Genomic DNA, 22,429 nt, shown 5'->3' on the forward strand with positions numbered 1-22,429 from the left:
TATATCTCTTGCCTTGCGGACGCCCCGCCCCGTACGAGTCGTCCAGGGGACGCTGCTATAAACAATGGCGTGGGATCACCTCTCGATTACCAAACCCCATTTGGTGTATATCATCTTAGGAGGGTTTACTTCGCTTTTTATGCTCTGTTCTTCCGTTATTAAGGAGCGTATGTATATTGGCGAAGCGACTGTCGCCACTCTCTGCGGTGTTATCTTCGGCCCTCATGCCGCGAATCTAATTGATCCCGTATCGTGGGGAAATGTCGACGAGATTACTCTTGAATTTTCTCGAATTGTCTTGGTCGTTCAATGTTTTGCCGTCGGAGTAGAATTGCCTAAATACTACATGGAGAGGCATTGGAAATCTGTGGTATTCTTGCTGCTTCCCGTCATGACCTTTGGGTGGTTGATTACAAGTTTGATCGTCTGGTGGATGTTCCCGATACTATCTTGGCTCGAGAGTTTAGTTGTTGCAGCTTGCGTCACTGCTACCGATCCCGTTCTTGCTTCATCAGTTGTTGGTAAGGGCAAGTTTGCGAAACGAGTACCGAAGCACTTGAGAGATCTACTCTCTGCCGAGTCCGGTTGCAACGATGGCATGGCCTTCCCTTTCATCTACCTTTCTCTGTACCTACTACAGGAGCACTTAGACGCCAAACAGACCACGTACCATTGGCTTGTATATACTGTCCTTTACGAGTGTATTTTCGGCGCTGTGTACGGGTTTCTAGTTGGGTATATTGCACGACATGGCATCAAATACGCTGAAAGGCACGACTTGATCGACCGTGAAAGTTTTCTCGTCTTCTACTTTACCTTGGCTCTATTCTGCGCTGGATCGGGCAGTATTCTAGGCACGGACGACCTACTTGTCGGATTTGCTGCCGGTGTAGGCTTTTCAAACGATGGTTGGTTCAGCGAGAAGACAGAGGAATCGCATGTGTCAAACGTTATCGATCTACTAATTAATTTGGCCTACTTCGTCTATCTTGGCACTATTATTCCCTGGGAGCAGTATAACAACGTGGATATTGGCCTTTCTGCTTGGAGACTGGTTGTCATGGCCATCTTTGTGATCCTTTTCCGCCGGATTCCGGTTATGATGCTTCTCAAACCGTTGATTCCTGATGTTAAGACTTGGCGAGAAGCTCTTTTTGCCGGGCATTTTGGTCCAATCGGTGTAGGTGCTATTTTTGTTGCCCTACTTGCTCGTGCCGAGTTGGAGAGTGAGCACACGATTCCTGAACCAGAACTGCCGGAGAAAGGTACTGAGTTCTACAATGTTATTCTCCTCGTGTGGCCTATTGTTACATTCATGGTGATTTCCTCCATTATCGTCCATGGTTCTTCAGTGGCCGTGTTCACTTTAGGAAAGCGCATTAACACTTTATCACTCACCATGTCATTTACCACTGCTACAGAAGAAGGCCCTGCTTGGATGAGCCGCTTGCCACGGATCACATCTCAGTCGCGATCACAAGCCCGAACAATGTCAGATACCGACTTTGAGGAGATGAAACTACCTGAATTTCCACCTGGCACGTTGCCACCAACTGGAGTGCCTGGGCAGTTCTTACGTCGACAGCGCGAGGAGGAGAACCCTAGTAGAGCGGGAAGCCGCGCTTCTTCGAGGCGCCGTAGTAGGAAAAGGTGGGATGATGGTATTGGACCTGGTGGGCCCGTAAGCCAGTCGGCCATCTTCCCCCAGAAAAGGAGCGCAAGTGAAATAGAGCCTATGTCGCCATCTGATTCTGTACCGCCTGTCTCACCAAGACAAGAAAGCCCCAGCTCGCCATCGGAGGATCTGCTCGAAAAAGATAGCGAAAAGGACGTCGAGAAAACAGTGCATGTGACAAAGGAACGCGGGTCGGAACGTGGAAGGGGCCGTGAGCAACCATCCAGAGGCGAACAACACGACGAACTAGAAGTCTTTGATGAGGGCGACCATATCATAATTGAAGATCACGATGGTCAAGTTCTGGCGGTTGAGGAAACAGGGCATCAACCGGCTCAAGATCTGCACGAAGTCAAGGAGAAAGCCAAAGCCGAAACTCAAAAGCCGGGATGGACTTACGAGTCACTCAAGAAGAGCATTGGAAAATGGCGTGATGAGGAGGCCCAGAAACGTAAAGACAAGGCAAAGATTGAACGAAAGCATGAGCCAGCCAGAGCATACCAGTTTGGTAACACGGTAAGTACAATCCCTTATTCGAGTTGTAAGAAACTCAGCTAACCCTTTGCAGATCATTGTGGAAGACGAAGATGGAGAAGTCGTGAGGAAGTACGATCTTCCTACCGAGCGAAATGACGGTAGAGACTATGTAGCTACTAGTTTGAAATACATGGGAATGGGTGGTCTCGTTAAGCCAACTGATAAGACAGCACCCAATGTCGAAGCGTCGTCCGAACAAGAGCCTACCCAGACCAGCAGTATCAAACCCGTGGCTAGGACGAAAACCGGAGTGTGGCCAGGCTTCAGTCGTGGAGGTGCTGCTGAACAGAGGAGGAAGGATGCTACTGCTCCTGCTGAAATGAGCGTAGAAGATGATCGAGGTATCCGATTCACGATCGGTGGCGTTGGACAACGCATGACCAAGGATGATTTCCTCAGAGAAGTGCGAAAGTTGGATGCTAAAACCCGCCGCGAGGTGGTAGACCAATCCAATGCGGATCCAGCAGTGAAATCGATGGCAAGGGAAGCACCTATCGCAAGCACAGCCCAACCCCAAGCCCAGGCCCTAGTCCACCCTCAGATTAGTGTGACTCAAGCAAGCGATAGCACTCAGGATGCGAGCAAGTCTCCTTCTCGCCCAGAGCCCCCTCGTGGACGTAGCCCAACGACAGACTCAGAGCAACCTCTGACATCAAATACACCGGAAACAGCCGTTGAGAGAAGGCGACGATTAGCAGCTTTCGCTAGCGTCCGCGAGGATAATGATCTAGGGGAGACTCCTGCGGAGAGGAGAAGAAGGGAGGCTGCGTTAGGTGTAGACGGTGGTGGGGTTGAAGACAGTGACAGTGAAGACGATGATACCCCTAGAGTACCCCCCACAAGACGAGGGATAAGATTCGCAGACTCCCCTCCCAACAAGGGCTGAGGCACACGCTTCATGAGATATTATTTGGTTTTGTTTTAGGTCATGACGTATGCTGAATTGGTATAGCGAAAAGTAAGCACAATAGCTTTTATGAGATAGAGTAAATATTTTTTTCGTCTAAAGTAGGACGTCTTAATACATCAGTGTTAATATATTTATTGCTATATGTTTCTAATCAGCTTTATGTCGGGATCGAAACACCAATCATTTATTTACCATTTACTATGAGGTACAATGAGGTACGCATGGATGGCAGTTACAATATAATTATTATTTATTGACAATCTTCCAATAAACTACCTCAAAGACTTTTTTCATAAATTTACATAGACCTACCTCTGAATAATATATGAACTGACTTGTACAAAGCAGGCCTCTTGTACGGTTTCTTAACCAATGACGTCACTCACAGGTACCCAAGTTGAGGTGTGCAGCCGAGGGGTTACAGGAGTTAACGTATTAAGACGGTCGCTTAGAGGGGCTCAGAGGGGCTCTATGGTAATGAGTCGGATATATGCATGTATATGTATATAACACATGATTAGCTAGACTTCTAATGCCTGGAACACAAACTTTCGCTTCGGATTATTACATTTTTCTATACACAGTAAAAATTCATCCTAATGACTGTCAAAATAACGCCGACCTGAGTCACAATGCTCCAATAAAAACAAAGCTTTAAAGACACCCCTGCTAGCCGATAGCCATGGATTCTTTATCGGATTCTGAAGATTTTCTTCTTGCTCCTCCCAATTCTCCCGTTATTCCAGCTCAAACCCCGATTCCACAACTCGACCTACGATTGTTATTCACCGTCAACGGAAACCATCCGAGAGTCGCAATGGTCCAACTTACAGAGGTCGTCGATGAACACTTCCAAGAGGACCAGGCTGGTCCTGAGGAGGACGAAGATTTCACTGATACTGGTACGTCACTGACTTGTAGTGATCTAGCTTTTATATTAAATCTGTGGTCACTGCGCGCCTTTGTCTTATGTCTTAATTTTACAGCTACCTAATCATGAATCTATATAGAGTCTGAAATCTCAACCGAGTCGGACTATGACCCTTCTAGCGAAACTCTTACCGAGCGCCTGTATGCGCTTCGCGACATCATTCCACCTCAGACCCGAACCTCGATTGCCAACAAGGTCAACGCAACAACTAGCGCAGTCTCAAGCTTCTTTTCCTTCGGCGGCAAGACTCTCTGGGTGATTAGCACCTCTGCGCTAATTCTAGGCGTCCCGTGGGCTCTCGCGTGGGCTGAAGAGCAACAAGTAATGGAAATGGAAAAGGAAATGAAGATGCGTGAGATGGGTGGAGAGGTAAGGTTCCTATGATAATATCGCGTAGACTTGACGAATACATAATATCTAACAAATACAATAGATTCTAACTGCTGGTGGCGCCAATGGCCCCAGCTCTTCGACAGCCCAGCAAGTTGGCGCTGCAATCGACCGAGAGACAAAGCCCTCTCTATAACACATGCCAACGTCGCAGTTACTCATATGTAGCATGCTGTATTTAGTATGCATTGCTCCCATGGTCCATCGCTGTCTATATCCAAGACTCAGCCTCGTTCAACGTCCACCCTAGGCATACTTGTTGAAAGATTCGTCTTTATTCTTGCTCTATTTAGGAGTTAGATAATGCAGGTTTAGCTACGAGCCTTCATATGGTATATTGTTCGCGTGTGCGCACAGGGTTTTTATGAAGGGGAAGAAAATTCTCGGCTCTAACGATACGGTTCGTGAAGAACCTCACCTTGTATCATAATTTGGCATCACGGTCGGTTAATTGGCAGGGACACGTTTGCATTAGGCTGGAAGTGCTCTAGGCCGTACGAATTGATTTAATTTTGCTCATTAATTCACCTCCCCTCCACTTCTTTGGGGATCAGTTGTTAACCCTAATGCAAACTTCATTATCGTAAGATCTCGAGACAGCCTTACCTTTTGGAAGTATATCATAATTACCTTATTTAGCCTTACCAAGGCAGTCAACGATATCAATTTATTACCGCAGCTTCGTAGATGGTATAGCTGTTGACGCAAATAGCATATCACCACGGAGCTATCAGTTCTGGTAGTACTAATTAAATATACTACTCAGAGGTATAATCCGATCTCCTTGAGGTGGATATTGCCAGACTAAACATATCAAGTTATTTAAATGGTTTGGTTATTTCCTTCTAGATGGTATTATTTGGAACATGTGGGTAACTTCACTAATTAGTCAAAAGTGTCTCAGCTAGACGATATAACTTAGGTAGGTACAAGATCTGAGAGGGAAAGCTTTTCTATGTTACGGCAGGACGGGTGATGTTAGGTTTTCTTTGTTGATTTTGATATATCAAAGACTTCTGGTATCCCGAGTGGCCTGAGTCTGATGTCGATCTAGTACCACTACCACAATGCGATGGTCCTAAGCTGAAACCGTTCGATTTTCAGGGTCCTCAAGAAATCGAATTTCTCGAATGCATCGGAGATGGTTCACATTCATACGTCTTCAAGGTCAAAATCTTGGGGCAGATTTACGCACTAAAACTGGTAGGTGGAGATGTCCTATATATGAAATTTTTGGCGAGAGAGCTTCGAATTGACTTGAATGTCTATAGTTTAAATTCGTCCCTGGCTTTTATTGGATGGGTCCGGGTTATTTGGACGCTGATCCCGATCGTGAGTCGTTGAGCGCCTTTTACAACTACGCAGAGCCGTTCAGGTGTGAGTGTCGCGCCTATGGTAGACTCTAAGAAACTGGCAATGAGGAGCTAGCTCTCAAGTGTTTCGGCTATATGTTATTAGATGAGGCGAACGAGCAGGCCATGATGACTAATTTCGACGATCTTGAGCTTGTCTTCAGCGGGGATGTTAATTGGGGCGAAGACCCAGAGTTATGTACGCGCTTTCTAGGAAAGGATGGTAGGGTCCCGCCTATCCGGGGACTCGTCAAATGTTTCAGTCAGCAAGACGCCGAGGACTTGCAGGTGGATCTTATAGAAAAATATTTCAAGACGTTATTAAGCTATAAACGCTTGGAATCTTTGGCCTCGACATTAAGGCTGACCAGATTATCAATAGAAAATTATGCGATTTTAGTATAGCAGTTACTACGCCTCATTTTCTATCAAATCCGGAGCTGAACCCCCATCTCACCCCTGATATGATATGTCAGAGTATAAATAATACTAGTATAAATTAAGTATAGATTTATATGAAAGAGATATATAAGGGCGATGTGCGCCCTCGTAAGAGGATATAAGGTTAGGTGTCAATATATATATATACTACGACACAGCTACTTCTAACATTTGCTCTATGTATGACATCCATCAAGGGGTACTTTGACAATATATACTTAGATCTCTAGTACCTCATATGACTGATCGTATTTCTACGTTACCATATGTTTTATAAAAGCAATATAAGTAAACTTGAAATATTTCAAAGCTCATTTGATATCTACTGATAATATGTAGCTGCGTCAGGCTCTGTCGCATAATAGTAGAGCCTACTTCACTTCTGCATACTTTTGTAACCCATCATACAAATTTCCGAAAATACCTCCGTGCCAACTCCTGGCCTCCTGCCATTCATTGTCTGGGAGAGTCCCATGCATCATGTATACCCACCCGCCAACGATTAGGTCGGCGTAGTTAGCCTGTTTACCTAGAATGAAAGGCCCCGTGGTATTCTTTGAAAATAGCTTTGCAAGGTCCCCAAGCATCATACGGAAAGACTCTTTCATTTTCTCCCGCGCTTCGCCTTTTATCTCGAAATCATCCCATGATTTTACACCAGCACGGCGAACGAGCTCATCCTTGCTCGCTTGTGAGTCGAAGGGGAGGAAAAACCCCATGAGGCCAACATAAGCGCTGAATGCTCTGTCGATATGCATATTGAATTTGGAGTACTCGTCATACTCACCCTGTTTCCGTGCTGATAGTGGCGGTGCCCAAGGGGGAGGGTCTTGATCAAAGGTATAGTTGATCTCCTGAGGGGGGAATAAATCGCCGGCACCTGAATCCGGGTACGTCTTTTGCAGATAGACAGCAATATCGAACGAGTCCCCAATTTTGGAGTTGGTATTAGGGTCAACCAAGATAGGAAGTGTAAAGAAGTCATTGCCATCGGCAAGTTTGCGACAAGCGGGCACGCCAAGACTCCGACGAACTTTCCCAATATCGGGAAGGGGGACCCATATAGTCTTGTACGCAATATGTTTGAAGTTCAGCGCCAATCGAGCCTTCCAGGGGTTCACTGACGCTGGTGGGCTCATGGCAATGTCGTAGAAGTCCATGGTTTCGGAGGGCTTAAGAGATGTGGCCATGGCGGATGATGATAAAGGGGGAACAAGTTCCGTAGTTTGTAACCAATCAAAATATCCAGAATAATCGGAATAACCTCAGAATAACTATTGTACTCTCTTAACAACTATACTGACGAATTCACCCCTTTTTTGACGTTATTTTGCCAGCTTATATGACTATAGCAACTTTCGAGTCCCTATAGTCACGTGAAACCATGTCGGAATGATTCATTATGATTCATAGTGACTAAGCTATTCGCGGTAAGCGTAGCTCCACCTAAAAGGGGTAGAAGGACGCCCAAAAAGGGGGCGCATCTTAATATCATGATTTTTTCTGGAGGTGCGCCGATTATTTTGACGCATCTGGTGGTAGGCTATGAAATTATTGGGCGTCATCTCGAGATGATAGACTGCGCCACGAGCAATGCGCATGCAGTAACGGACCAGCGTGTCTTCAAAGCAAAACTAGCACAACCCACACCGATATTATCTTACACAGCAATATGATCAGATATTGGAGTGCGCGAAATCAAAGTAAGTAGTGCTGGTTGCTAGGGGACGTATAGGCATGGTAAAGTGGCTACGCGCCGATTGATTTAGGCGTAAAGATGATGATGATAGATTTTTCTCAAATGATCTCTGTGAGGTAATAAAGGCTGCTATTGGTATTAATAGAGATCTAGGCTGTTTGGTAAATTCCCATAAATTAAGATAGATCTTGAACTGTCGGAGTGCTAAGAAGACTAAAAGTAAAGCTGAGTTTCTATTCAGAAGTTATCAGATAAGGAGAATGACAAAAACTCGGGAGCGGGTAGCGGGAGACCGATAAACGGCGCCTATCGGTGCGGGTACGGGTACGGGAGCTGATGGGTCCGGATGTATTACATAAGGGTGTCTTTCTGTGGAAGCTCTTCCGGCACCCGCACCTACATGATCTCGGCCAAATATTTAAACGATTATTTTTATACTAACTTTATTTGGGTGATATTACCCCATCTGACCTGCTTATTTCATCCGTCAATTTGTAATGTTACTATGTCGTATCCTGATTCTGGCTTGCCAACTTTCCGTGATGACAATTACCGCATGCACCGCTAAATTTCACTTTTGCATGAGTGTAACCTAAGATTTCCTTGATATTTAAAGTAGTCTTTCCATAGTTATATAACTAAAAGAAATAATCTAGTAGATGTATGCTTAGAATAAATTCTTAGAGACACATTTCTTAATTACTTCATACCTTAACGCAAGAGCAATGGCTTCTACTATTGTTCTTATCACTGGTGCCAATCGAGGTATTGGTAAGGGCCTTGCTGAGCGCTATCTGGCCCTACCTAATCATAAAGTGATTGCTGCTAACCGCAACCCGGAGCATCCCACGTCTAAGGAGCTGACCAACCTACCTAAAGCCCCTGGAAGCAGCCTCATTATCGTGAAGGTCGAAGCTACGAGCAACACAGACGCTGCAGATGCTGTAAAGGAACTCCAGAAGCAGGGAATCGATCACTTAGATATCGTAATCGCTAACGCCGCCATCTCGCTCGGTTTCACTAAAGTTGCCGATGCAAAGGTTGAGGACATGTATCAGACTATGGATGTTAATGTCTTCGGCGTGCTACGACTATTTCAGGCTACCCTGCCACTACTTCACAAGGCCGCCGCTCCTAAGTTTGTGACTATTGGGTCCGGTGCTGGATCTATAGAGGTAAGAAGATTCGTATACTTACTTCAACAGCAGCTAGATATGCTAATATATCTATCATTTAGGAAATGTATTCATATCCGAACGCTGTTTACGGCCCTTCAAAGGCTGCTGTACACTGGATTACAAAGAGCATCAATGAGGAAGAGGAACACATCATCGCATTTGTGATAGATCCCGGGTGGGTGACAAAATACTATTCTCTCTGGAATAGACTTTACTGACTTTTCCTTATAGATGGACCCAAACCGATATGGGAAATACAGCAGCGAGATCAGTTGACCTAGACGAAGCCCTTGTCACTATAAAGGATTCTTGTGACGGTACCTTCAAGGTGATTAATGAGGCTACCAGAGAGTCAGGTGGCAAGTTATGGACTTATGAGGGAAAACGAAAAGCTTGGTAAACTATGACAACACTGAGGACGTGGTATTCTAGGAGTCTCTTAGAACAGCATAAGACATCAGAATTAGACCTATCGCATTTGGATAATATAATTAGAAATTAAGCGCTCATTACCCAGCACTTTACATCTATTGTTTACTTCTAAATTTTGAATATTTGGCATTTTACCAAAGAAACCCACTGAAATCATTCACCTCAAACTAAAACTAGACTATAGAGGTTAGGCATTGACATTTAACTACCTAAACTAATGTAAGACTTATAAAATTCTGTTTGAATATAATCTTTAGCGGCTACTCGGCCAAGGTACTAGACTACCTAAGGCTAGAGACGGGGAGCTTCAATCACGTAACTTTCATCACAAGCCAAGATTAGCAATGATAATACTATATAACTATACATAATAAAGATAGCTTATTACGAAATACACATGCAATACCCCACCCCTTTATGTCCCCTCTTGGGAAGCTTTTCCGATCACGGTCTAAGTTAGTTCTAACGACAGCATGTAAACCCCCGGTATACGGGGGGTTTAGGGCGTGCCAAGCTAGTCAAAATAAACTACAAGCTGATCTGTAGGCTTTGAAGATGCGGTTGATATGAACTTCCCTCATTACGTATAAGATATATATAGCAGACTAAAACCTCAAATAAACTTGATTATAACAACTACCTACCTAACCTACATAGAAAAGCTCAAATATATAAATATTTAGGGTAACGAAAAAAAAAACCAATGGACCGCCAAGATTTGGCTCTGGTTGAAGACCCAAGCTCGGAATTAATTGAATTTGGCCATGTAGGAGAGGGCCAAGATAGAACACCAGCTCACGCCTATCCAGAACCGGATCGCGGTAAACACGCGTGGCTTTTTCTTTGGGTTGGCTGTTTTCTGATGATCGCGCTGACGTGGGGATTTCCATTCTCATACGGCGTCTTCCAGAGTTACTTATCCTCCCACCCGCCCTTTTCTGACCATCCCGAGGGTTTGCCTGCAGTTGGTACCACTGCGCTGGTACGTGGACACTCTCATCCGCAGGAGCAACTCCACTCCATCTTTCTATAAGACACCCCCCCTTAACGTTGATTCTTAGGGAATCCTATACTTGACGTCGCCTCCGTCTTTTATCATCTTGCAGCGATACCAGGCGTACAGGCGGCCAGCCCTCGTTGCCGGATCGGCTGTCACGTGTCTCGCTATACTTGCGTCCGCGTTTGCTTCCGAGGTTTGGCATTTACTTCTGACGCAGGGCATCTTGTACGGACTCGGAGCTAGCGTTGTGAATACGGTGACGATACAGTTTCTGAATGAGTGGTTTATCGAACGTAAAGGACTCGCCTTTGGAATCCAGGAGAGTGGCGCGGGTATGGGTGGGATCATCGTTCCGTATGTTGACGCGTGATGGGCATTCATATTCTACGGCTAACGATGTGCACAGTGTGCTGATGACATGGGGCCTCGAAAAGTACGGACACCGGACTATGCTGATAGCTTGGTTCATCGCCGTCACAACTTTATCTATCCCATCGATTTACTTCCTTCGGCCGCGGGTTAAGCCACCACGTGTTGCTGTGTCTTCCGGATTCGGGACTTTGGGATTTATTATCACGCCGATATTCGCCATACTTCAAGCCGGTAACATTTTCCAAGCCCTCGGCAACTTTTTGCCTGGTATTCACCTGCCGTGTATGTGCACAACACTGTTCATTGTTCGTGGCTATTCTCGACTTGAGTGAACTAACGTATAACATAGCATTCGCTCAGCGCTTTGGCGCATCACCATTAGATGCAGCTGGCATGCTATCGCTCTACAACGCTGCAACGGTTATCGGTGCCATCGGCACAGGATACTTAGTTGACCGTTACCATGTCTCCATATCGCTACTTCTTCTATCTCTAGGTGCTGCTATTACCGTCTTCTTCGCCTGGGGGTTCGCAGCTAACTTTGGGGCTCTGTGCGCTTTTGCTTTCTTCTATGGCGTTTTCGCTGGCGGCTGGAGCTCAACGTGGGTCGGCATAGGTCTTGAGATACAGAAGCGAGCTCCCCATGCCGATTTAGGCGTACTGTGGGGATTTGCCGCTGCGGCAAGAGGTGTTGGTAGCATCGTAAGCGGGCCTATCAGTGAGGTGCTGATAGCTAATGGTACAGATAAAACGCTTTGGTGGCCACGAAGTTATGGGACGAGCTATGGTATATTGATTCTATTTAATGGGGTAATGCTAACACTGGGAGGCATTGGTTGTGCAGCTCGAGCATACGAGATCTTCAAGAGGATGGGCCATCGACACAATGAATAGTAACTTATACCGGTGCCAGATTATCGTATTAAAGTATGTGGCGGAATAAATTAGAGCACGGCGGTTGATTCTATGGACAAAATACTTTATCTCAGACAAGTGTTCTATTCTGCTGAGCCCCTAATCCTCAATAATGCCGAGGGGTAAGAAACGAAAATTAGCTTAACTATACTATATAGAGATAGTATCATGCATGCTTGATTGCGACCTCCGATACTTATTAAGATCCTCATTAATCTCCCCCCAGAAATCACAAGAAGCATAATCAACCACACCAACATCCATTGCATCACTGAATACTACACCTTGGCTTTCGTCCGATGTCCAAGCAGGCCAAATACTCTTGTCACCCGGTACCCCTATCTGTGCCATATTTGTCCACGCACGACTCATATCATGGGCCATTGTTTGCTCTGCTTTCGAGAAGGTGCAATTACCATTAGGGGGTGGCGAACCGGTAAAGTTGAAGACGAATGGGATCTCGCTCGTATGCGTTGCCCCTAAACGAGGTATCCAATCCGCCTCTATCGCGCTATACCAGGCACAACTAGGCTCGTGAGCAAATCGATAGCTCCATACAGGAATTCCTTTCTTTTCCGCCATTTGTAGAGCTCGGTATGATGGACACTGGTATGATACCTGGGTGACAATAACCTCCATAGCGGTAAGTGTTGAACCGTTAAATGTAGAGGCTAATGGAAACGTCTCATTTACTCGTGTCGCTAGTGGCCCAAAGTTAAGGGCTAGGAAATCATCGTAGTCCGATAGGCTAGGAGCTTTTCCCTTCCAAGTTGTGACGTAGGAAGCTAAGACGGATATAGAGCCCTCTCTGGCAGTGGACCCTACTATTGAAGGGACCCTAACTCCTATAGTTGATGGTTGCTCTTTGATTACCTTTCCATCTACCACGGGGGTCCAAGAAGACCTTGTGCCATTATTGACGAGGGCCGTATTAACAGTCATTATGCTAGTACTTGGCATTGCTGCCGTTGCGGCTCGGATTCCATCGACATGAGCGCTTCGAAGACATGATAACTAAATACTGATAAGCATTCTGAATAAATTAATAGAGATTGGAGCTCGGCACATACGTCATGTTTCGTGCAGTTCATCGCGTCAAGGAACTCTGAATACCATACTTTCGCGTCGTCCACTGTTGCTATATCTCTCCCACCTCCAGACTCTAAGGCAGCAGCTTTCATTAATTCGGGTGCCTCGGGTAATGTAGCAAGAACGAAAGAGTCAATAGCGCCGGCGGATTGTCCAAAGAGTAGGACTTTGCTCTAAAATAGATTTGTTATTAACTTTGATTGCTCTGTGATGCATAGGTACCTAGGTAGGTAGGTATTCTTCAACGTGACGAGGGTATAGACCTACCGGATCACCGCCAAACCCTACGATGTTCTCCTGGACCCAGCGTAGGCCAAGAAGTTGATCCATGATGCCATAGTTTCCGGTGAGGCCAAGATCCGACAACGCTAAGAATCCCAAAGGACCGAGGCGGTAGTTGATAGAGACAACAATGGAGTCCACAGCAGAGAAACAGCCATTATATGTCGGATCTGAAATTCCACCGCCTTCATTGCTTCCTCCGTATAGCCATACCTTCACGGGAAGTTTTGACTCGGAATTAGCAGAGGATGGAGCCCAGACATCCAGGAAAAGACTATATATTTCACATGAGTTAGTGAAGAGCCACTCAAGGTACCTGACAACCGCGCAGAGCTACTCACCAATCTTCGCTTGTCGCAGTCTTCTCATCGAACAACCCCGAGAATTGAATGCATGCTGGTGCCGGTGTTGTAGCGTTGATCACACCGAGCGAATTATTGTATGGCTCAGGAGGTGCAAAGCGTAGTTCTCCTAGAGGCGGTTTCGCGTACGGAATCGAGTGGAAGTAATTTACGCTGGTTGTGCTGCATTGGCCGCCATGGACTATTCCGCTGCTTGTCTTCACAGTATTATTAGGCTCCTTCAAGGTGGCGAAGACTAGGCTACCTAGGGGATTCCCTCTAAAGTACATTTTGAGACTAAATAGATTTATCTTGGTTGAGCCGGATTGAAAAAGTCTGGCTTTCCATAATAGTCGGAAATCTTAGCACTTTATATTCAGACATAATGATGATGGACAATTCTATTCTACTGTGCCACGTGGCTATGTAATCGGATTCGCATCCGTAGAAGTAAAGGCATTCAGCTAAAGGCTTAGGGCGAGCTGGGAGGATTTCATGATGCAGAGGTATTGAGTTCGCTTTCGGTTAAGGGGAGGATCCTTGTATATATTATTTATTCCCGGTACAGATCCGTAATCTTAGGGGTTATTTGTATACTTAAGCTATGCTTTGCTTACATATATAGCCTGTGACACCCTAGTACTTTAAGCTATGAAGTCATTTATCGTTTGTGGTTTCATGTTTACTTTTAGATGCTTATTAAGTGAAGGTATTTTTAACATCGTTGTTGCTATTTACTATTAAAACAATTTTGATATTACTTGGGTACCTAAAGTATGCTAACTTTTCTGAAACCTTCTAAACTTTCAAATAGCCTCGTAGAATACGACTACTAGGCACTCAATATAGGATTTAAAGAAGACCTCGTTTTTAACATATAAGACCTTAAATGATCAGGTCTGATGCCGTTGTCTATTTTTCGATGCATATAACCGATTAAAATTAGTATAATATTGCATATTAAAGGGATATATAGGCCTTAAATCATTGTTATATTGATTGAATTCAATCATTGTCATATGAGGCTGTATCAAAGGTTCGTATAGTGTAAAGATATTGCCAGGCAAGTGATGTGCGATCTAGCCAATGAAAGGGTGCGCATCGTATAAGAAGGTTACAGTAGGAAGAACCCCTAATTAGTAGATGGTCGAGAAATTATGCTAGAGCATTTCATAGCCCAAATTATAGTAGGGATAAATTAACTAACAGGTACTTTTAACGTTAGGGAACAGGTAGGTACTGTGGTGATATTACGTAATTATTAACTGGTATAGTATATAGGTTAGGTACCCATACCCATACCCATGCCCCACTAAAACTCGCATCTGTAGGGTCTGTACCTGTATGTACGAAGTAGTGTTACCTTATAAGGTACCTAACATAGTAAATCATTGAGACCGCCATTTCACTGATATCAAGCTCGGAAATACGGCATATTTAGATTAGATCGATACTTACATATTCATCTTTTCAAATGCGCATTCTTAACATCCATATTTCACTGATTTTACCTCCCTAGATAATTATTTACGTCTAACTTAAGTTGCATCATGGCCCGCAAGAAAGCTCTTCTTATTGGCATCAACTACTTCGGATCCGAGCATGAATTAAATGGCTGTATTAATGACGCGGAAAACATCAGGAACTTCCTCGTCGAGGAGAGGGGCTTCTCACCCAGCGCTCACGACATGGTCATGTTGTCGGATATTCCTGAAAATGATGGTACCCCCTTTTTTCCAACAGGCGCCAATATCCTGGCAGCAATCAATTGGCTGGTTACCAGAAACCAACCTGGTGATATCCTTTGGTTGAGCTACTCTGGTCATGGAGGTTAGCTATTTAATAACAAGTATGTGTGTAGCGAGGGCTAATATGTACCTACCTACCTAACGTATAGCCCAAGTTAGAAGTGATGCTAGGGATCGACCTTCAGGGTAAGTTTGTGAGGGTAAGTAAACAGTCTAGGAATTTTAACCCCTGATATGAACCAGCTTCGATGATACAATATGTCCGGTCGACTTTGCAGAAAACGGACAAATTTCAAGCGAAATAGTGAGTTCTCAAACAACTTCCGCAGCCTTGATATTACTTCTCCAAAATTTAATACTAATATAATACGCTGCCTAGTTGCATCGATCGATCGTATCTCCAATGAATCCCCAGTGCCGTCTTACCATACTCTTTGATTGCTGTCATTCCGGCTCGGCCTGCGAATTGCCTTATGTCTATCGACCTGACGAAGATGGCAATGTTAATATGGTTGACACGATCAAGAAAGGAATCGGGCTGATTCGCGCGGCCGAGGGGCTTTTCGAAAGCGGCTTTTCTATGTCTAAAGTAGAGGACGCTAAGATGCTACTCGGAGGTGCGACTGACTTCTTTAATGGACTGCATCATCGTCGGAACGAGGATGTCGATGAGGATGGACTCGCCGTTGAGAATTTCGAGGAACATTGGGAGACAGAAGGTAAAGATGTCTGGATGTTCTCCGGATGCGCTGACGATCAGACCTCTGCGGATACATCCATCGCCGGGGCACCGACCGGCGCCATGTCTTGGGCACTTCTTAGGACTCTGAGAGAGAACCCTGAACAGTCATATATAAACGTACGTCTTGTGACTAAATCCAGGATAATCAAATGCTAACAATGAGATTATTTAGGTCCTCCAGAATACCAGAGAGGAACTAGCGAGGAACTACTCTCAGGTCCCGCAACTCAGCTGTGGCGGCAGATATGACTTAGACCAAGTACTCGTCGTAAGTAAAATCGGATTCGACTTAGCATAAATGTGCCCGTTTTGCTAATGAAAACCAAAGCTATAAGGTATCAGTAACCATAGACTAAGATTTCTACGAAGAGAAAGATATAAAAAATACTAGATAAAGAGCGAGATGCATTCTACCCTAAGATGGTTGACATCTTAAGCAGAAGTTAATCAATCCATAGCATTTAGTCTAAGTTGAACCCCAAGAGATGAAAAAAAAAGATCATCGAGAAAGCTATAAATTCTCAAGCCTCTTTCTTTACGTAATATTAGAGACATATACGCCGTATATATAAGGTAGCTAATAGATGACGCATAGAGTCCAATGATCATAGGTTCTACGGAATCTGACAGCTATCCCTTTGCCAAGCCTTGGCTGTACAAAAGTGTAATCGTAAGCAGCGCTCAGCTCTGATGCCAAGATCCAGCGGGCTAAGGCGTAGGGCTGGGATAGGCCGCAATAGGAAGGATTAACAACGCAAGGGTCCCGGGTACAGATACGGCGTATTCTCGATTTGCCAAGAGCCGTATGAATCTTATAGAACAGAGACTCTGATTGGCTAACGTATTCAGAAGCAAAGGAAGAATTGAATTGATTCGCCATATAGGAATAATCTTCTCCAGATTTACGTCGATGGCACTTGCGGCTGTAAATAGAGGCTGTAATACCGCATCATGACATAGGAGGATGGCAATGTTAATTCGTGCCTGTCATGAGGTTACTTTTGTAAATATATAAGACGAATCGAAATGCTTCGACTAGAGCAATCGAATTTTACATGACATCTCAGCTTCACAAGTAACTGAATCCAAGATGGTATCTTCGAAGACACTCCTTCCGTTACTCCTTTCGCTCGCGCCCCATGCCAGCAAAGCGGTAACCGTCCGCCGCAATAATAATACGGAGATCAAATGGGGACCATGCAAACTAAATACCACACTCCCAGTGCAATGCGCCCAACTGCCCGTTCCGCTCGACTACACCGACAAGAATCGTAGCGATATTCTCAATCTCGATCTGATCAAGTACCCGGCTCAGAAGCAGCCGAAGCGCGGTAGCATTCTCCTCAACTTCGGCGGTCCGGGCCAAGACGGTCTAGAAAGCATGCTTGCTTATGCAGAGCTGATGGGCCCGTATGTGATATACTAGTTTACTATCCCCGAGACCCCCAGTTCGATATAACATGAAAAAGGCTTGGCTAACACTTATATCTCAATAGGACTACTGGGGGTTACCACGATCTCATAAGTTGGGACCCTAGGTAAGTCTTTTCCCTCACTATGCCCCATATCATCGTATGGACTAACAATGTTGTATAGAGGAACGGGTAAAACTCTCCGGTTCTCATGCTGGCCCGACGATACCACGGGTTATTACGCCGCTATGGGAAATAGCCTGGCTGGTAGTGCGGACACGGCAGTAGGTAAACTCTGGGCCGAAGGCAACATTATTGCGACCCAATGCCACGACCAGCAGAAGGAGACCGGTCAATTTGTCGGCATGGCATTCGTTGCAAGGGACATGATGTCAATCGTCGACGCCCTGAACGAAGATGGCATGCTTCGATACTGGGGTGAGTGTGGTCTCGATCGCAAGCTAAAGGTTAACGCACTGGTAAGCTAACTGGTCCTTCTTAGGAATTTCCGGTGGTACTACTCTAGGAGCTACCGTTGTCGCGATGTTCCCTGATAGAGTAGAGAGTGTTGTTCTCGATGGTGTGATGAATGCGCATGAGTACTATAACTCTTTGTATGTACCCCCTTTTCTCAGTATAACGTCCCACAAAATCCAACTAACAAGTTAAATCCAGCGGCGAACCTGAGATGGTAGCATCAACAGACGCTACCTGGGAGGAATTCATGCGCGGGTGTATCGCAATGCCCGAAAACTGCGCCTTGGCAAAAAACAGGACCTATGATGAGTTAGAAGCAGCCATGGCTGAGCTCTTCGACACCGTCCGGGACAACCCACCCGTCTTCAACGGGACGGTCGTGTTCGCTTACGATTTATTCAAGGCCCACATCTTCAGCACGCTATATTCACCATCGAGCTGGCCCAGCCTGGCCCAGGCGCTCGAGGATGTGCTAGAGGGCAACCTGGAGACGTTCGTGAACCGGGTCTTGGCATTCTCGATCCCATCTCAAGACCAAGCAATCCTAGGAATCCGCTGCGGTGATAAGAAGCTGCGGACGAATAAGCTATCTGATCTTAACCCTGTATTTGAGCAGTATCACAAGACCAGCAAGTGGTTCTGGGATTGGGCTTGGGGATACTATGTAATGCCCTGTGCGCAATGGGGATTTGAGGCCAAAGAGCGGTATGAGGGTGATTTCCAGGTTAAGACTAAGAACCCAGTGCTATTCATCGGCAACAGCTTCGACCCCGTTACTCCTCTGGCCTCGGCTAAGAACATGAGCTCGGGCTTCGAGGGAAGCGTTCTTCTTACGCATAACGGCCACGGCGTGAGTAACCTTTTTTCTTTCTCCTTTATCTTCTTAGCCCCTATTTTATGCTTTGTAGACTGGGAACTAACCTTTTCATGCAGCACTTATCTCTCACACAGCCATCAAACTGCACAAACTCCATTATTCAAAACTACTTCCTTGAAGGCAAGCTACCCGCGGCTGGAACCGTGTGCGAACCCAACTTCCCGCTGTTTGATCCCGCCGCCTCAATGTAACAGCGGTAGGAACATTATACCAGTTGTGATATATTAGCTTTGCTTTAACTCTTGCTTTTTATATCTAACTATAAGTAAATATTTTATCCTTTAGGTATCATGCATGGTTATGAAGGGGAGTCGGCTTTAGAATTTTTGGTACACATTTCTTCTCAATAGGTACATTCTAATATAGAAATTGATAGAGGGTTCATCGGCAATATATTAATAAACATATGATCATAATGAGCAAATTACATGTAGCGACTAGACATATAAAACCTACTTCCTACTTTGGAATACTACCAAGTTTACGAACAGAAGAAGTTACACTAAACCCATTACCCAAAGGTTTATTTCATGCACATATACATTCATCACAATCTCGGATCTTCGCGGAGAAACACAGCATCGTGTGGGTAACAAAAAGATTAATTCTCGACCAATTTTAGGTCGGTAAGTTGGTATGTTGTCCATCTGACAATGAGTTCCCGTCCCTTCCAAATTCCGTTATCCTTTCAAGGAAAAACGAACCATATTTTCCCATACCAAGCCAGAACCATCCTCACTTCTCTGCGTAGTAGCTAGACAAAGTGCTCTTTACATACTAAGTTCCTCCACACCAAACCACGCCTATGCGAAGACCAGCACCCTTTTCCTATCATGGTAAGCTAAGGAAGTTGGGTTCACCGAGGAGCATTATGGTAAACTCTCTCGGGGCAAATCACGTGGTACTGTTATTGGTCAGTTAGTATGTTTCGATGAAGACCAGGACTATTAAGACATACCATATGGCGTGAGAGCGTCTTTAGTAATAATATACATCGTCGGGGATGAATTTTTGTGCCGCATGAAGGAATAGGCGCATACCCGAAGCGCTGTCATTTCCGAGCCAGTTGTATCTCCAAGAAACATCCCCATCCGTCATCTTGACATCCAGCCCCTTCACCATCCGAAGGTTTTTATGATACCTCTGGAGGTCTTGAGGGTTCCAGTAGTCATCCCGTCTGGGATCCGGGTTATCCTCTTCTGGAGAGACAAGCTGTTTGATCATGATCGCGTGCTGCTCGTGTGCTCTGCGGCGCTCATAATATAGCCACCGAGCCTCATCGTCCATGTCGTCACCGGCATGGACCTTCCCAGTCGGACTAGGCCATATGACTTTGTGGGTGCCCCTAGTGCCAAGGATGAGGTCGTAGTAGTCACCCATCCGTAATCCTCCTGGGAATTCAAGCTCTGCTACGGTTCCAGGCAATGATAGTCCGTAGCTTTCCTGGTCCTCTCTTTGGATCTGCCAATGAAGCCTCTTGATCGGTGGTTGAGATACATACATGTTGCGCCAAGAAGCGTCTTCTACCAGCCATTTTGGTTTGATATCAGAGTCGAGGTGCCAGACAATATCTCTCATCCAAATGTGACTGAACCTTTTGTCATCGGATAAACCGCCCGCAAGAAGGTCTACACTAAAGAATGGCTGGACGACAGATGCCAACCTGAGATTCTTGAGGTATCTCTTGTGTGGAGTCGGAGATCCGGAGCTTGCAAGAAAGAATAAGGCCTTCTGAAACTTAGGCGATCCCTCGATGACTTTTTTCCAATGTTTTGATACCCGTTGCATATTGACCAGAAGATCAGTTTTGTCGACCTGCGATAGGATAGCTTCAAGTAGTTCGGGCACGGCGAAGACCCGGTCCGAAGCTGGTGCCGGTACCGGCGCCAGTGCCATGCTGAAGAAAGAGGATGCTAGTTTAAACATGGCGATGGAGAGTGTGAGACAGATGGTGGATGATGAATGGGTTATGATGGATTGTTTTGAGGATGTTATGTTGTTGTACCTTAGTATATATAAGAGAGACTTTGATAACTGAGCACTTAAGAGTAGGAGAAGATGGGAAGAGAAAGTTCGAAAATGTGGGAGGGAGGCTATGTTTATATATCTTTCATATCTGAGGCATAGACCACCTTACAGCTGGAGGTCTGTCCCTAGTAAAACTAGTGACTGTGGACCTTAAAGCTGAAGGTCTGTCACTAGTAAAAACAGTGACTGTAGCAACCAATTTTTTTAGAGGCAGTCGCCTATGGATACAGCCATATGCTTGATGGAAGATTATGTACCTAACCTAAGGTAGTTTGGGCCCAATATACTTCGTAGAATGGCGAGAAACAGATTATACGCAATTATTAAAAAAGTCTGTAAGGCGTTATTTTAGGAAACATCATAAGCACTGTGTGAACAAAGAGGTTGTTGATTTTTAGCTCTATGTCAGCACAATATCATGAGGCTTCTGTCCGAAGCCAAATGATAATCCTCCGAGTAGCAGCCGTGTTGGCTTCCCATCCATCCCCCTATTCCCCCCCACATCTCATAGAGACAATCTGAATCAGACCAATAGAGTAGATAGCATTCCAATGGAAGCTTGTATTAGGCCTGGTCACTTAGCCTATTATATTATTAGCACCTTTCGGCGAGGATTGGGACCACTAAATATACCATCTACTAGAGTGCTAAACTGATTGAGTAACATTCATGAAGAAGTTACTAGACTTCTTAAGACTAAGCGCTGAACCTGTTATTATGTTAGCAACTTTCAGTAGAAACAAGGACAATTGGACATACCATGTGCCGGAGCGTCTGTTGGATGGACAAGGATGTTGCATGCAACACGAGTGAGGGTATCATATGTCTATTGGTAAAAAGTTGTTGTTGTTAGAAGTTGAGTACGTATTCTAATCGATGGATTAGAATACGTGGGATATATACAGGATGAGTCGTTCCCACAGCGTCAGTCTCATCTTGTCAGGACTAGTAGGTCAAAAAAGGAACAGGATCTCGGGTATTGCGGAGGAATATCCCCATTGTTGGATTGACAATAGTTAAATATGTATACACATATTACGTAGGTATTTAATGAAATAAAGAATTAGAATAACTAAAAACGATTGATTCTGATTGGTTGATGTAAAGTCTAAAGAACGGGAGATCTACAACAGTAACAAATATATCGACGGCATGCCCTTTTTTAGATTATATTACGCTGAGTTGTTTCAGCTAGTATATTTAGGTATTCCAACAATATTCTTTCAAGTTGTGTCAATAGTATATATACTTCACAACCTTGAACATGGTTATATTACCTGGAGTAAGCAGCAAATCTCCAAGAGAAAAGGGGTTATAAAAGGTGAATAGAAATAAACAAGAATATTTTCTATCGAAAATTCGGCTATGTACGTATATATAGTGCATTCGAAATTTAAAGCATTAGTTTGCGTTTATAATTGTCTATGATATCCATAGATGGCAAATAATCGATTAACTAACTTGACATGGAAGCAAGTATCAATTGCCCTCTGTGAAGCAAATTTCTCCAAGGTACCAAGCTGAATGCCTACCTATATAACTCAACCATGTAAACATGAAATATCATGTATCTACGGTAGTTTGAGGGTTTCCCGTATCTG

At 44.8% G+C, this 22,429-nt stretch overlaps 9 protein-coding genes across 9 annotated transcripts; 6 read left to right on the forward strand and 3 right to left on the reverse strand.

Annotated features, from left to right (window-relative positions):
• Window positions 1-64: 64 nt before the first annotated feature.
• On the forward strand, window positions 65-3,098 carry GL218_04562 (putative Na(+)/H(+) antiporter C3A11.09; the record flags this gene model as incomplete). The annotated part of the gene is made up of 2 exons (XM_033581179.1): window positions 65-2,191; window positions 2,244-3,098. 2 exons carry the CDS (start codon window positions 65-67, stop codon window positions 3,096-3,098), a joined length of 2,982 nt encoding a protein of 993 aa, XP_033435357.1.
• Window positions 3,099-3,804: 706 nt separating this feature from the next.
• Window positions 3,805-4,579, forward strand: GL218_04563 (Mitochondrial import receptor subunit tom22; the record flags this gene model as incomplete). Its single annotated transcript, XM_033581180.1, has 3 exons — window positions 3,805-4,024; window positions 4,133-4,422; window positions 4,487-4,579. 3 exons carry the CDS (start codon window positions 3,805-3,807, stop codon window positions 4,577-4,579), a joined length of 603 nt encoding a protein of 200 aa, XP_033435356.1.
• Window positions 4,580-5,292: 713 nt separating this feature from the next.
• Window positions 5,293-5,849, forward strand: GL218_04564 (uncharacterized protein; the record flags this gene model as incomplete). The annotated part of the gene is made up of 3 exons (XM_033581181.1): window positions 5,293-5,311; window positions 5,456-5,646; window positions 5,715-5,849. 3 exons carry the CDS (start codon window positions 5,293-5,295, stop codon window positions 5,847-5,849), a joined length of 345 nt encoding a protein of 114 aa, XP_033435355.1.
• A 758-nt stretch (window positions 5,850-6,607) lies between these two features.
• On the reverse strand, window positions 6,608-7,426 carry GL218_04565 (uncharacterized protein; the record flags this gene model as incomplete). The annotated part of the gene is made up of 1 exon (XM_033581182.1): window positions 6,608-7,426. One exon carries the CDS (start codon window positions 7,424-7,426, stop codon window positions 6,608-6,610), a length of 819 nt encoding a protein of 272 aa, XP_033435376.1.
• A 1,234-nt stretch (window positions 7,427-8,660) lies between these two features.
• On the forward strand, window positions 8,661-9,513 carry GL218_04566 (Norsolorinic acid ketoreductase; the record flags this gene model as incomplete). The annotated part of the gene is made up of 3 exons (XM_033581183.1): window positions 8,661-9,110; window positions 9,173-9,288; window positions 9,345-9,513. The coding sequence occupies 3 exons, from the start codon at window positions 8,661-8,663 to the stop codon at window positions 9,511-9,513; spliced, it is 735 nt and encodes a 244-aa protein (XP_033435354.1).
• Window positions 9,514-10,248: 735 nt separating this feature from the next.
• GL218_04567 (putative transporter MCH4) lies at window positions 10,249-11,713 on the forward strand (the record flags this gene model as incomplete). The annotated part of the gene is made up of 5 exons (XM_033581184.1): window positions 10,249-10,527; window positions 10,607-10,899; window positions 10,952-11,199; window positions 11,267-11,619; window positions 11,663-11,713. The coding sequence occupies 5 exons, from the start codon at window positions 10,249-10,251 to the stop codon at window positions 11,711-11,713; spliced, it is 1,224 nt and encodes a 407-aa protein (XP_033435353.1).
• A 1,065-nt stretch (window positions 11,714-12,778) lies between these two features.
• GL218_04568 (Para-nitrobenzyl esterase) lies at window positions 12,779-13,834 on the reverse strand (the record flags this gene model as incomplete). Its single annotated transcript, XM_033581185.1, has 4 exons — window positions 12,779-12,865; window positions 12,903-13,094; window positions 13,189-13,477; window positions 13,545-13,834. 4 exons carry the CDS (start codon window positions 13,832-13,834, stop codon window positions 12,779-12,781), a joined length of 858 nt encoding a protein of 285 aa, XP_033435352.1.
• Window positions 13,835-15,094: 1,260 nt separating this feature from the next.
• GL218_04569 (Metacaspase-1A) lies at window positions 15,095-18,991 on the forward strand (the record flags this gene model as incomplete). Its single annotated transcript, XM_033581186.1, has 11 exons — window positions 15,095-15,374; window positions 15,442-15,478; window positions 15,536-15,596; window positions 15,672-16,151; window positions 16,207-16,302; window positions 17,125-17,444; window positions 17,531-17,572; window positions 17,631-17,884; window positions 17,949-18,060; window positions 18,122-18,773; window positions 18,857-18,991. The coding sequence occupies 11 exons, from the start codon at window positions 15,095-15,097 to the stop codon at window positions 18,989-18,991; spliced, it is 2,469 nt and encodes an 822-aa protein (XP_033435375.1).
• Window positions 18,992-19,778: 787 nt separating this feature from the next.
• GL218_04570 (putative f-box domain protein) lies at window positions 19,779-20,726 on the reverse strand (the record flags this gene model as incomplete). Its single annotated transcript, XM_033581187.1, has 1 exon — window positions 19,779-20,726. The coding sequence occupies one exon, from the start codon at window positions 20,724-20,726 to the stop codon at window positions 19,779-19,781; it is 948 nt and encodes a 315-aa protein (XP_033435839.1).
• Between the last annotated feature and the right edge of the window lie 1,703 nt (window positions 20,727-22,429).

The sequence above is a fragment of the Daldinia childiae genome (genome assembly GCF_008694065.1).
Source record: "Daldinia childiae strain JS-1345 chromosome Unknown Scaffold4, whole genome shotgun sequence".
Classification (NCBI taxonomy): domain Eukaryota; kingdom Fungi; phylum Ascomycota; class Sordariomycetes; order Xylariales; family Hypoxylaceae; genus Daldinia; species Daldinia childiae.